The 12,584-nt window shown below is 33.9% G+C and overlaps 1 protein-coding gene across 2 annotated transcripts; it reads left to right on the top strand.

The window, feature by feature from the left end:
- The first annotated feature begins 2,757 nt into the window (after window positions 1-2,757).
- Window positions 2,758-9,539, top strand: LOC11422996 (RNA-binding KH domain-containing protein RCF3). 2 transcript variants are annotated; one of them, XM_024769488.2, is made up of 8 exons: window positions 2,758-3,286; window positions 3,872-4,051; window positions 5,086-5,514; window positions 5,635-5,892; window positions 6,003-6,275; window positions 6,387-6,451; window positions 6,612-6,705; window positions 9,188-9,539. In XM_024769488.2, exons 1-7 carry the CDS (start codon window positions 2,849-2,851, stop codon window positions 6,682-6,684), a joined length of 1,716 nt encoding a protein of 571 aa, XP_024625256.1. In that variant the 5' UTR covers window positions 2,758-2,848; the 3' UTR covers window positions 6,685-6,705; window positions 9,188-9,539. The 2 variants fall into 2 exon arrangements, with proteins under 2 accessions (XP_024625256.1, XP_003621262.1); XM_003621214.4 differs by lacking the exon at window positions 9,188-9,539 and adding an exon at window positions 6,875-7,306 and having other exon boundaries at window positions 2,759-3,286.
- Window positions 9,540-12,584: the final 3,045 nt, after the last annotated feature.

The following is a 12,584-nucleotide window of genomic DNA, read 5'->3' on the forward strand; positions in this document are numbered from 1 at the left end:
ATTCTCATTACTTCATCAAAATAATTAGAATCAACTCTGAAGAAAAATCAATCCATGAATGAATTATTCATTAAGTCATTAATTAATTGGAGAATGATCATATGGAAGAAAATTCATGATCATATGTACGAAGATTCTATCATAAAAGACTTAGGAAGATCCAAAAATCTTCCATCATTATTCAAGATATGATTTAGGAGAATAGAAATCAATCAAATGAATTTTTACTTTGAGAAAGGTTTCTCATGTTCTTACAAAGAACATTCTGGTCATACAAAGTGAAGAGAACATCCTCACTTTATGTTTCTAAAGATAACACATATTTACATTTATTATCTTGTTATCTACTAATGTGTTTTGTAAGAATGTTTCAGTGAGAATGTTCTCGAGAACGTTCTGACCTCGCAAAGATAACAAATTTCTAACGAAATTTCTAACGGATTATATAGTAAAAACCAATATTTTATTTCTAACGAAAAGAGAGTTAATCACATTAAGCAAAAACAAATTTCTTTGATTCAAGACAAACATAAATTGGTTATAAAAAAACATAATTAAAGTTCATCACATTTAACAAAACAAAGTTCATTAATTCAACAAAGCATAAATAAAGTTTATAATATATTAAAAAAAAAAAAGTTTTGATTCAACAAATCCGCATGTGGTAAGGTTATTTATGTAGTTTACTTATTTTAATAGCGGGTATGGATATCCGCAGATGTGGATATCATCAAATATGCATTCATATCCATTAAATAATAGGTAATTGAAATATCTGTTTATTTTATCCATGTATAGATTTTTTTTGTCATCCATACTTTTAAGTCATACAACTATTAAAGCAACAATTACAATATACAACCACAAGATCAATGCATTGTTTAAAAATTCATGTTATTAGATTTTACTTTTATGCTGCACCTTGCAAAAAAAAAACTAGTAGAAGATACACAACAGGTTATCAGGCCTTGATCTTTGGTGCTTTGAGAAATTCCAAGCTCTAGTAGAAGATTATGAAAGATGATGAAGTGGCTATTATAGTTGTAATTGTATGTGTCACTTGCATTTTTTCTGGTAAATGAGCAAAGGGTAATTAAGATAAAATATTTTCTCACATGATTTATGTATTGAATTATTCATGTAAGATATTTAAGTGGCCTAGGAGAAAAAAAATAATAGTCATTGTACCTTGCTATTAAGACAATTTCCAGATTCATGGAGCATATTAGAACAACCTAACATGGAAAGTAGCAAAGTATACATACTGATCACATGCACAAACATCAGAATTCAATAACATCGATAATAATTGAAGAAATAAGTTACGCATATATGTCGTATGCCAGCACATACCAGACATCACATAAATTTTCCAAAAATACCGTTGGTTTGAACCAGATTGTTAGGTCTTTTCAGATTCTAAAATTCGAAACTTTACGAACTGCATTTTTTATGTTGTATTTGATCTCAAAGGTCTCTGTTGGCCATCGTATAATTCCCGCATAAACTGCAAAACAATTGCAAGAATTCTATGAACGTGTCAGCAATGACCATGACACCGTAAACACTTCTACAAAACTAAAGAATGTTTAAGAAAAAGTAAGAAAAGATGGTAAGTGAAGAATGAATAAAAGTGTTGAAGATGCAAACCTATTTATAGCCATAAATCAATCCTAGACCATAACTACAGTCAAATGAAACGTGGTTCACTTGGGGTTAGGGTGTTACATTCCGCGTCTTATTTTGGTCTCACATGCTCCGCAAGACTAATCAAGTTGTTGATAGTTTAACAAAATTCAATCTATCTTTAAATAGTATTTCTTGTAGTTTGTTACCATGTTTCTAATTTCCTAGTAAATCCTATTTTAGTCCACATTTCAACAATTAGTTTCTTCCTAGTTAACAAATGTCGTTTCCATTCGCTCACTCCGCAGTCCAAGACTATTTTGCATTCGAACAAGATTCACCACATCTTCTCTTAATCTCACATACACAATGAGATTAATTAGGTTTTAAATAACATTTCTCGTATTTCATTATTATGATTCTGATTTCCTGTCAAATCCTATTGTAACCAACATTTCAACGATTAGTTTTCCTCATGAATTCTAAACTCTAGTTTCTTTTGTAGCAGGCATTTCAATGATTTGTTTCTTTCTCATTAATCAACGTCCTTCATTCCATTCATGCTCTCCTCCGTTTAAGACTATCTTACATCCGAACAAGATTCACTGCATCTAATCTCAATCTCACATACACATTATGAGACTAATTAAGTTGTCGATAACCTGACAAAATTTAATCCATCTTTAAATAGTATTTCTCGTATTTCATTATTATGATTCTGACTTCCTGTCAAATCCTATTGTAACCAACATTTCAACGATTAGTTTTCCTCATGAATTCTAAACTCTAGTTTCTTTTGTAGCAGACATTTCAACGATTTGTTTCTTTCTCATTAATAAACGTTTTTCATTCCATTCATGCTCTCCTCCGTTTAAGACTATCTTACATCCGAACAAGATTTACTGCATCTAATCTCAATCTCACATACACATTATGAGACTAATTAAATTGTCGACAACCTTACAAAATTTAATCCATCTTTAAATAGTATTTCTCGTATTTCATTATCATGTTTCTGATTCCCTGCCGAATCCTATTGTAGCCGACATTTCAACGATTAGTTTTCCTGATCAACTCTAGTTTCTTTTGGGCTTTATACCTAACAAACAAGACAGTTGACTTGGACAAGAACAAGAAAGCAAAAAACTAAGTCGGCAAAGTGTATGTTAGATAGATAAAACCCTAAACTCACAATTCACAAACACAATTCTCACACAAAATAATGGCTGGTCAAAGAACATCCTACGGCAACAAACGTTCACACTCACACAACAGCGTTGATGACAACAGAACCAACAACAAACGCCGTAACCCTAACACCGACGAAACCACTCCAAGAGACACATTTCACATAACCCAAGACGACACCGTTTACCGTTACCTTTGTCCTGTGCGCAAAATCGGCAGCATCATTGGCCGCGGCGGCGAGATCGTGAAACAACTCCGTCTTGATACAAAGGCGAAGATCCGAATTGGTGAAACTGTTCCTGGTTGTGATGAGCGTGTTGTTACGGTTTATAGTGTTTCTGATGAATCAAATGATTTTGAAGATTCTGGTGAGTTTATGTGTCCTGCTATGGATGCGCTTGTCAGGATTCATCAGAAGGTCATTGCTGAGGATTTGCGTGGTGTTGAGGATGAAGATGTTGATATGGAGAAGGTAAAAAATTTAATTTTTGGTATTATATTATTGAATTATTGAATCAGTGCTGACGTGTTCGGTGCCCGTGTTTGTGAATCATAAGTAGTAATTTTAGTTTTGCTATAACTTATGCTATTGAGATTGTTGAATCAATGTTTGTGTCATGTTTGGTGTCTGTGTCTGTGAATTATAAGCAGTAATATTAGTTTTCTTTAAGTTATGCTATTGAGATTGTTGAATCTGGTGTCGGTGTCTGTGACGGTGATTCATACACCCTATGACCACTATTATAAGCAAAAAAACCATTTTCGCTTATAATAGTGGCCGTGTATGAATCATAAGTAGTAATTTTAATTTTTTCTTTCTACAAGCTATGCTATTGAGATTATTGAATCAGTGTTTATGTCGTGTTTGGTGTTCGTGTCTGTGTGATGGTGATTCATACACCATTTTTTTGGATTCATTGAATAACTGATGAATCTGTTCTATAATATACTTTAGATACATTAGTTGTTTAATGAACCTACAAATGATTTTTTATGCTATTGAGATTATTGAAACCCTAATCTCTTTCTGATATTTTGTGATCTCTAATGTTATCAGGTGGATGGAGGGGATTTGGTTACCGCGAAATTGCTCGTGGCTTCTGATCAGATTGGGTGTGTGATTGGGAAAGGTGGGCAGATTGTTCAGAATATAAGAAGTGAGACTGGTGCACAGATTAGGATTCTTAAGGATGATCGGTTGCCGCTTTGTGCTTTGAATTCTGATGAGCTTGTTCAGGTTAATTTTTTAATTTGCGCCGAACCTTTTTGATTGGTTTGTGGATTTTTTTGATGCATATGAGTTTAGTTGTAATTTTTTTTTTTACAAATTCAGAGTAAATTGATTATTGTGAAAGCATGTTGATTATGAACCACTTTGGATAAACAACTTCATTGCGAGTATAAATGCTTATAAATAAGTGTTCATGTATAAGCTATTTCTATAACAAAAGATAAATTAAAGTTGAACTGTTTTCAAGTAAGTTATAAGCTATTTTCCATGTCAGGTATAAGTTATTTTCATCAGCTATCCTGGATCAATGTTGTCAAATAGCCGCTATTGTCGCATTGTAAGTGTAGCCTAGCGGAATTTGAACAAACCGCTATTGTTCCACGAGACACCGTTTAATCTAATGTTTTCGAATAGCGGTTGAAAAGCCGCCATTTTCCTCGATGTGGATTGACAACATTTTCCTGGAGAGTTTATGGAAGTAAGTGGAAAACAGTTTATTGTCATAAGTTGTTTTCATAAGCTGTCCTGGAGCTTATTTTTGTCAAGATGCGCTATAGCAAAGTAGAATTTGAACGAACCTCTATTGTCCCATGTGGACGCTATTTAATACAAAGTGTTGTCAAACAGTGGTTGAACAAACCACCATTTTCCGCGAGTGGTTGAACAAACTGCCATCCGCGAGACTGACAACATTTTCCTGTAGAGTTATGAAGTAAGTTGAAAACAGTTTATTGCTGTAAGTCATTTTCATAAGTTTTCCCGAACAGTTTCACAAATAAAGTGTTTATGCTAGTAGATAATCTCAAATGAACCGATTCAAATAGAGGTTCTATAGTCACAATTAATGTAAAACTGAATATATTTAAATAATAATACTGTATTTAATGAAATTAATTTTTGTATTGTTTTTTATTTTTTTTATTTTATATTTTTTGTGTTTATATTCTGTATGCACCAACATTACTTGTATATTCATCTGCTATTGTCTCATCCGAATGAGAAATTGTTGTATGTCTTTGTTGACAATGCTGAATCTGCAGATTTCTGGTGAGATTGCTGTTGTGAAGAAGGCTTTGATTCAGGTTGCGGCTCGGCTTCATGACAACCCTTCACGTACTCAACATTTGCTTACTTCTGCAGTTCCTGGGGTGTATGCGGCTAGTGGTTCAATGGTGGGTTCTCATGGTGGGGCTCCAATTATGGGAATGGCTCCGATTGGTGGTGGTTATGGGGGGTATAAAGGTGATGTTGTAGACTATCCGCGGTCCATGTATCCGGGTTCAAGGGATGAAGGTTCTGTGAAGGAGTTTTCAGTCCGATTTGTTTGTCCAACTGCTAACATTGGAGGTGTTATTGGTAAGGGCGGTGGTATAATAAATCAAATTAGGCAAGATTCTGGAGCGAATATCAAGGTTGATAGTTCGGCAACTGAAGGAGATGACTGCTTAATAGCCATTTCGGCGAGAGAGGTAAAATTATGATTATTAATCAACCTTCTTATTTAATCAATTTATTTTGTCGTATGGGCATAAGAAATGATTGAATGGCTTTTTTAGCTGTCATGATGATTTTTGACTGTTTTTATGCAGCTCTTTGAGGATCCATTCTCTGCAACAATAGAAGCAGCTGTGCTTTTGCAACCCCGGTGCAGTGAGAAAGTTGAAAGAGATTCTGGTATTCTCTCTTTCACTAGCCGGTTACTTGTGTCAAGCTCTCGAATTGGTTGCCTTATTGGTAAAGGAGGATCAATCATTACTGAAATGAGAAGGCTTACAAAAGCTAACATCCGCATCCTATCTAAGGAGGATCTCCCTAAAATTGCAACTGAAGATGATGAAATGGTGCAGGTGAGGTTATTCTCATAGATTGCTTGAGTGATGTCTTTTTTGGGAAATCGGAAGTTGCAATGCCCGATGATTCTGAACTACTATTTTTTCTTCTTTCTCAATGCTTTTAGATTTCGGGGGAACTAGATATTGCCAAGGACGCTCTTCTGCAAGTACTTACCCGGCTGAGAGCAAATCTTTTTGATAAGGAGCGTTCTGTCTCATCATTACTTCCACCAGTACTTGCATATCTTCCTGCTTCGCCAGAAGGACCAGATAGTTTCAGCTATGAAGGTAGAGATGGAAGACGACATGGACGTGGTGGCTATTCTTATTCTGATGGCTATGGAGGCTCAAGTGATTTTGTATCTGGCGACGGTTATGGAAACTATGGAAGTTCACAGGTTCTTCTTTACAACCATTAATTTTTGCAGGATTTTAAGTGTGTATGAGTTCTGCTAGCTAAACTATTATTTCGCAATTCATTGTTTTAATTATTGTTTCATATGCGGCAGCTTGGTCGAGGTGGTCCTTATGGAGCTTATGGAAGTTATGCTGCGGAACGGACTAGTACTTCTGGGTAACCAATCCATCTATTTTACGTATAACGTATAATTTTTTTTTTTTTTTTAAGTTCCCATATTCTTCTCTATACATGTTGCGAACCCGCTGCTTTCACTGATATTTTATTTCAAGTGTTCGAAAACTAGCCAATACTGACTTTTGTTATCTATTACCAGATTGTCTGATAGATTGTCCGACAGATTGTCTGGTCAGCATGGTGTTTCTCGGAGGAGAAACCATGGTTACTAAAACCTTGGTGGGTCCCTGCAGGTAGATTTTAGCTTCCTTGATTTGTTTTGTAGTTTATCTGTTACCTTCCTATGTTAAAACCATTCACATTAGCAATAACAGATTGATATCTTAACCTGACCAGTGTACCATGTAGAATTTTGATGCTCATGTTTTCCCTTTGTTGCCTTTCCCTTCCCCATCCAAACAGCTGAGTTATGTGAAGCCCTGAAGCCTACTGCCTAAACTGGAAGACGAGATGAACCACGGTTTGACAAACTCACTACTGCCCACCTTGCTAGTGACTGACAAATTCATGGCCAACCTTGATGCCTCTATCTAGGGGACCAAACATGTGGAGACTATTGAATTTTACCATGTCCATTTTACCTTACTTCCTAAGCTTGCGAACATGTGCTCCCAAGAACCTATAAAAATAGCTTTCCTTGATGGCTGTTTTTTTTTATTCCGGTTGTCTTTAGATCTAAAACACCATGTGGCTATGTTCCTTTGCCAGTTGTATACCTGTACTATCTTTGTTTTGTTGTGTTTTCCTGGTAGTTCATGGTTACTTGCAGTTTGAACTTCTTTATTTCTTTGAATAATATAATGATATTGGTATCTAATAAGTTGACCTGTTTTATGCGTTAAATTTGGAAGACCTTGTGTGGTCTGTATTGCAGGTGTGAAATCACTTCATATATCTTGAGCTAGTAATTGCTGCATCTGACCACTATTTTATATTGGTTTTGCTTGTTTCATTCTAGTTTAGTTGAACTTTTTCCAGTTGGCTCCTCTGGTTATATGAGCTGAATGGACCGAATAAAAGTTTGGTTCGTTGGTTTTTAGTTTGAATGGGCTAGTCTGGTTTTTAAAATGACGGTTAAAACCATAGTAGTCAATAGCGGCTGATAGCAACACTATAGCGGTCGCGCGTAGTGGTGACGAACTGCTACGGTAATCGCGGTAGCGGCGCGAAACCAAATAGCGGCCGCTATTTGATTTTAGTAGCAAATTTCTAAATTGACCCTATTTGTAAAACCTTTTTGAGGGCATTTTGGGGATTCTGTAAACCCTAACATTGTTTGATGGTTTTTTTTCTTCATCTGTTGTATGGTTTCTCTGTTCTTTTTTTCTTCCTTTGTTTTCTTTTGTTTTATGGTTTCTCTTGTTTTATGATTTTTTTTGTTTGTTCTTCTGTCTTGTTTTTTGTTGTTTGATTTATTATGAATGTTTCATGAGATTTGAGTCTTATATTTAATTTTATATTACATATAAGTTTTTTTTTTCCTTCAAAAAAGTTTTTTTAGAAATATACAAGTTTGTTTATACTTTATAGTTTATTCATGTATTTGTCCAAAAAATAATCAAATTTCGGTGACCGCTATTTGTCATACCGTGCTATTTGTCATACCGCTATATGCTATCCTGCTATCTTACTTTCGTGGTCGGCCGCTATGCACTGCTATCCGGTATTGACTACTATGGTTAAAACAACAATTCATTATGAGTTATTCACTTTTAATAAACCCGCACAGCTTTGAAAGCAATTCAATAGTTCAATTAGTTCAGTTACAAATTTAGTCAAACAACCCAAACAATTTTTGTTAGAATCTATAGATAGTGGAATTGTGCTTGATGTATAAATCCAAAGCAGTTGTGTTAAATAGAGGTAATATTGGCGCTATAGCGCTATTATTGCCTAGCGGAATTTCGACAAATCACTATTGTTCCGTGATACGCTATTTAATGCAAAATATTGTGAAATAGTGGCTATAGCGGCCCTACAGCATTGTTATGTAGCGGTATTTGAACATACCACTATTTTCCGCTATCCGCAATTGACAGCATTGATCCAGAGTGAAAGCCGTATAACCATACTGGACGGCTATTATGTTTGGATTGAAACTGAATACCAAACTGATCTTGTGTGTAGTTATCTAGTATATATCTAATGGGTTATCCGCCTTCCAACCCATGCTTTGTTTGTTTTCGAGTCCAGCACGGCTTAGCCACATCTAGTTAAGGGTTGCATCTGTTGTCGATCTAGTGTAGGTAGTTGATCTATTGTAGGTAGTCATACCTTGCATATCTAAGAGATTGATTTTAAGATTTGAACTTGTGACATGTCACACAACATCAACTCAAACCATTTATCTAGCATTGCCATTTTACTTCCCATATAGAATGTGTGCATATTGGATTGCCCTCTAGGGCCAGTTCATTGAATTTAATTTTTTGGGTACCATTTTAACAGTCACTATTCTGTAACTTGATATTTCATCATTTGATCACCGGGAAATGGTAGGTTATTTATCATTGATCAATGTGAAAGGCTAGGTTATATTTATAAACATACTTCTACTTTGTTTAAGTGTATTGTGTATGTTTGTAGGCACTTAGTCCACTTAAATGTCATGTAATTATTTTGTGTTACTTTGCATTAAACAGCACCATTTTGTGATCAATTAATTATTTCCTTATCTGTCTTCTGAATGCGTTACTCGTATAATGTTCCTATAAGTACAAGAGGATCTGAGGACCCAACTGTTGGATGTTAGTCTTGCTCTTTGTTTAGGTTGTTGGATACTCTTCAATCAAATGTTAACATGCCACTTTGAGATTCTTTGGATTATGGAAGTTGTTCAAGTATTTGAAGATATGGTGGATATGTTATTTGTTTTTGTCCTCTCCCCTTGGTATGTAATGTTCATTGAATGCAGTTGGATTTCTTCAAGAATGAAACAGGTAATCTATTGGATTAGACCTTTTAAGGTCATTTGGTGTTTCAATTGTAACAGCAAATATACTTTGTATATGACTTGTGACATTGTGTATGTATGAGTGTATAGTAAAAAATTTCAAAATTTAATGAAGGTTGAAAATTTTATTCTCTTGTTTAAAGCATGGGTTCTTGTGATTTTAAGAAAGAAGTTTGGAGTGTATTTGATGTTTGCAATAGTGCCAACCTGCCAAGAATATTACAAGGTGGTTTACAATTTTGACCTTAAATGATAGTCACTGATGTTTGTTTATAATGTTCCTATAAGTAAATGTCTGGAAATTTTGACCTTAAATGAACTAAGAACAAGAGGCTCTGAGGATTCAACTGTTGGATGCTAGTCTTGCTCTTTGTTTAGGTTGTTGGATACTCTTCAAAACTAAATATCATAATAGTCACTGATGTTTGTTTATCAGTGAATCAAACATGACACTGGAAAAACAGCGGGGTGTGTGGTCTATTTGTATCGAATCCGATCCTAGTGAATTCTAATAGAATACACCCTCCTTAATTTAGATAAAATGATAATTAAATTCAAGAACTATAATGAGAACAAATATGGATAAACGTGATCACAATGACGGCAATGATAATTGGCAATATAAATCAAGATCAAATGGGAAATCAACTGAAACACAAAAAATAGAAAACAAAATCAGAAATAGAAAAAAAAAATAAAAAAAAAGTAAAGGTCCGCTTGAGGAATCGAGGGATTAGTAGACATCTTTGAAGAAGAACAAGAAGAAGTGCGAAGGAGTGATGGAGGAACTCGGTTTGAAAAGGAGTAATGGATTAGAGAGCTTTGGCAGTATTTGCGAAGGGTTTTGGTTTTTACTGCAAAGAAAAGGTGGAAGGAAGAAGGATTGTATTTCAAAACGTTCGCCTGAGAGATGATAAATCTTGCTTCAATAAAACTGCTTTGGTACTAAATATTTAGTTATTTGTGCTTTCGAGTATCCCTCGCTGAACATTTTAAACGCTTTCTCTGCTTTAATGGAAGACAATCGTAATCGCTTTTATGGATGATGGGTTATCTACCATTCAATCTTTGTGTTAATAATTATGATATCAGAGAAAATGAGAGAAAAACTTGAAAGATTTTTTTGAATTGATAATGGAAAAATATACAACTGAACATAGTTACAATTAAGGACAATTAAAAATGGAGGAATCTCATTTTTGAAATGCAGAGATATGTGATTCTAAGTTTAGGTAATGAAAGAAGACACTTAGAGGAGCCCAAATTTGGTCTCAAATTTCACAATATGTGTATAAGGTGGGTGGAATTTCGATTTCAAGGCGACAATGTGACTTTTTTATTAAGAGAAGCATGACTTTCAAGTTGTGATTGAGATAAAAAATGATAGAGGAGGAAGACACAAGGAACACAAATATGGTGGTGGTGTCGTGCCATACTCATTTTGGTCATAAAAAAAGTATTTCGACGATGGTAAACCAGTAATGGTGAACTGACTAATTTGAGAGGTTCAATTCCACTGTCCACTTGTGAGAGATCTCGTTTAAAGTCAAAGCAAAACTGTATACAGACTAACCCATTGAAATTGACTTTAGGGGAATCGAACATGAAATATTTAGAGGAGTACCCTCCAAGCATTTGAGTTTGGCTAAAGCCAAAACTACGTCGTTTTGGTTCATACTAAAAAAATGCAAAAAAATGAGGCTCAAAACAATGTCACTTTAATCTTTATTTTATTATTTTATTTTAATTAAAAAAGCATAGGAGAACAAGGAAAACCAGATAAACCGTCATTTTTTTTCTTCCGACTTTTAATAATTTCAATCAAACCATGGGCACCAAATTAACATATCGATTATTTTATAGTTCAAACCGTCTAAAACGTCACCTCAAACTGAAGAATGATAAATCATGTTTCAATAAAAAATGCATCAAAACTAGATAAAAAGTACACTTAATATTTGTCTAACATCATATAAGACGTTTTATATTATAAGAGTTACGGAAGAAACCGGTAGCAAGACAAAGATTAAAAAAATGGATGATGTGACTTAATATCATTTAGAGTGTGATAGAGTGTCTGATCCTAATATACTTTTAGTGGGACAACAAAATTGTGAAGTGCACTGTTTTATGACATGAACATGTGACCTGCCACAAATCATCAACTCGAACCATTTAGCCAATGTTGCCATGTTCATTATGTGTGCATTTTGCATTGCCTTCTTATAAGAAAACGTTAGAACAAATAGAGAAAAACGTGATTACAATGAAGCAACAAATGGCAACAAATTAATGAAGAACAAATGGGAAAACCAGATAAAAACTAAATTAAATTTTGGTCAAACTTTACTTACCTCTAAGACGAGCTTTAGATTTTCAGTCACTTTTTCCTAAGAATCGAAAAGTTAACACCAAAAAAACTAAATTAAATTTTCTTTGATGAAAGTTAACACAATTGATAAGAAGTTAATTAACCGTAAGGTTATGAGTTAAACTTTCACTACCATCCTACGTGAGGACCCATAAATACCTTTGTAAGTTCGTTGGATTGACCCGGATGAACCACTTGAACCATACTCAAAACAAATAGTTATATTCAAATTTTTTCCGCCTAATTTCAGTTTATGATACATTTGAGACATGGAATAATTTTAGAAGATTTATTTTACACTAACTTTAAAATTTAGATATTTCGTTAAACTTTTGAATAAATATAAAGGATTTTGCATGATGTGAGCTAAGTTTGAAGAATGGGTAAACTAGGATTCTTTAATTTGAACTAAAATTGAGTACTTCGATTGGTGAATTTTGAGTAGTTATAAATTTAGTTTAAAATAATCCAATGAAGGATAAATTTAGGTTCATTTTTCTATATACTGTGTATGTGTTATGCTTCACTTTTTTTTTGTCAGGTGTTATGCTTCACTTTTTTTTTTGGTCAGGTGTTATGCTTCACTTTTCTTTTAAGGATAATAAACTTTTAGTTATTTATGCATTTTAGTAAATTAAAGATACTTAAGTGCATAAATATGCATTTCAAGAAAAATGGCAATAACTAATAAATAAATGCATTTTTACCCTTAAATAATTTAATGACTTAATACATGCTTTGGTACCTTAACTTATTTTCGGATTTCATTTTGATTTCCTAACTATAAA

The sequence above is a fragment of the Medicago truncatula genome, chromosome 7 (genome assembly GCF_003473485.1).
Source record: "Medicago truncatula cultivar Jemalong A17 chromosome 7, MtrunA17r5.0-ANR, whole genome shotgun sequence".
Taxonomy (NCBI): Eukaryota; Viridiplantae; Streptophyta; class Magnoliopsida; order Fabales; family Fabaceae; genus Medicago; species Medicago truncatula.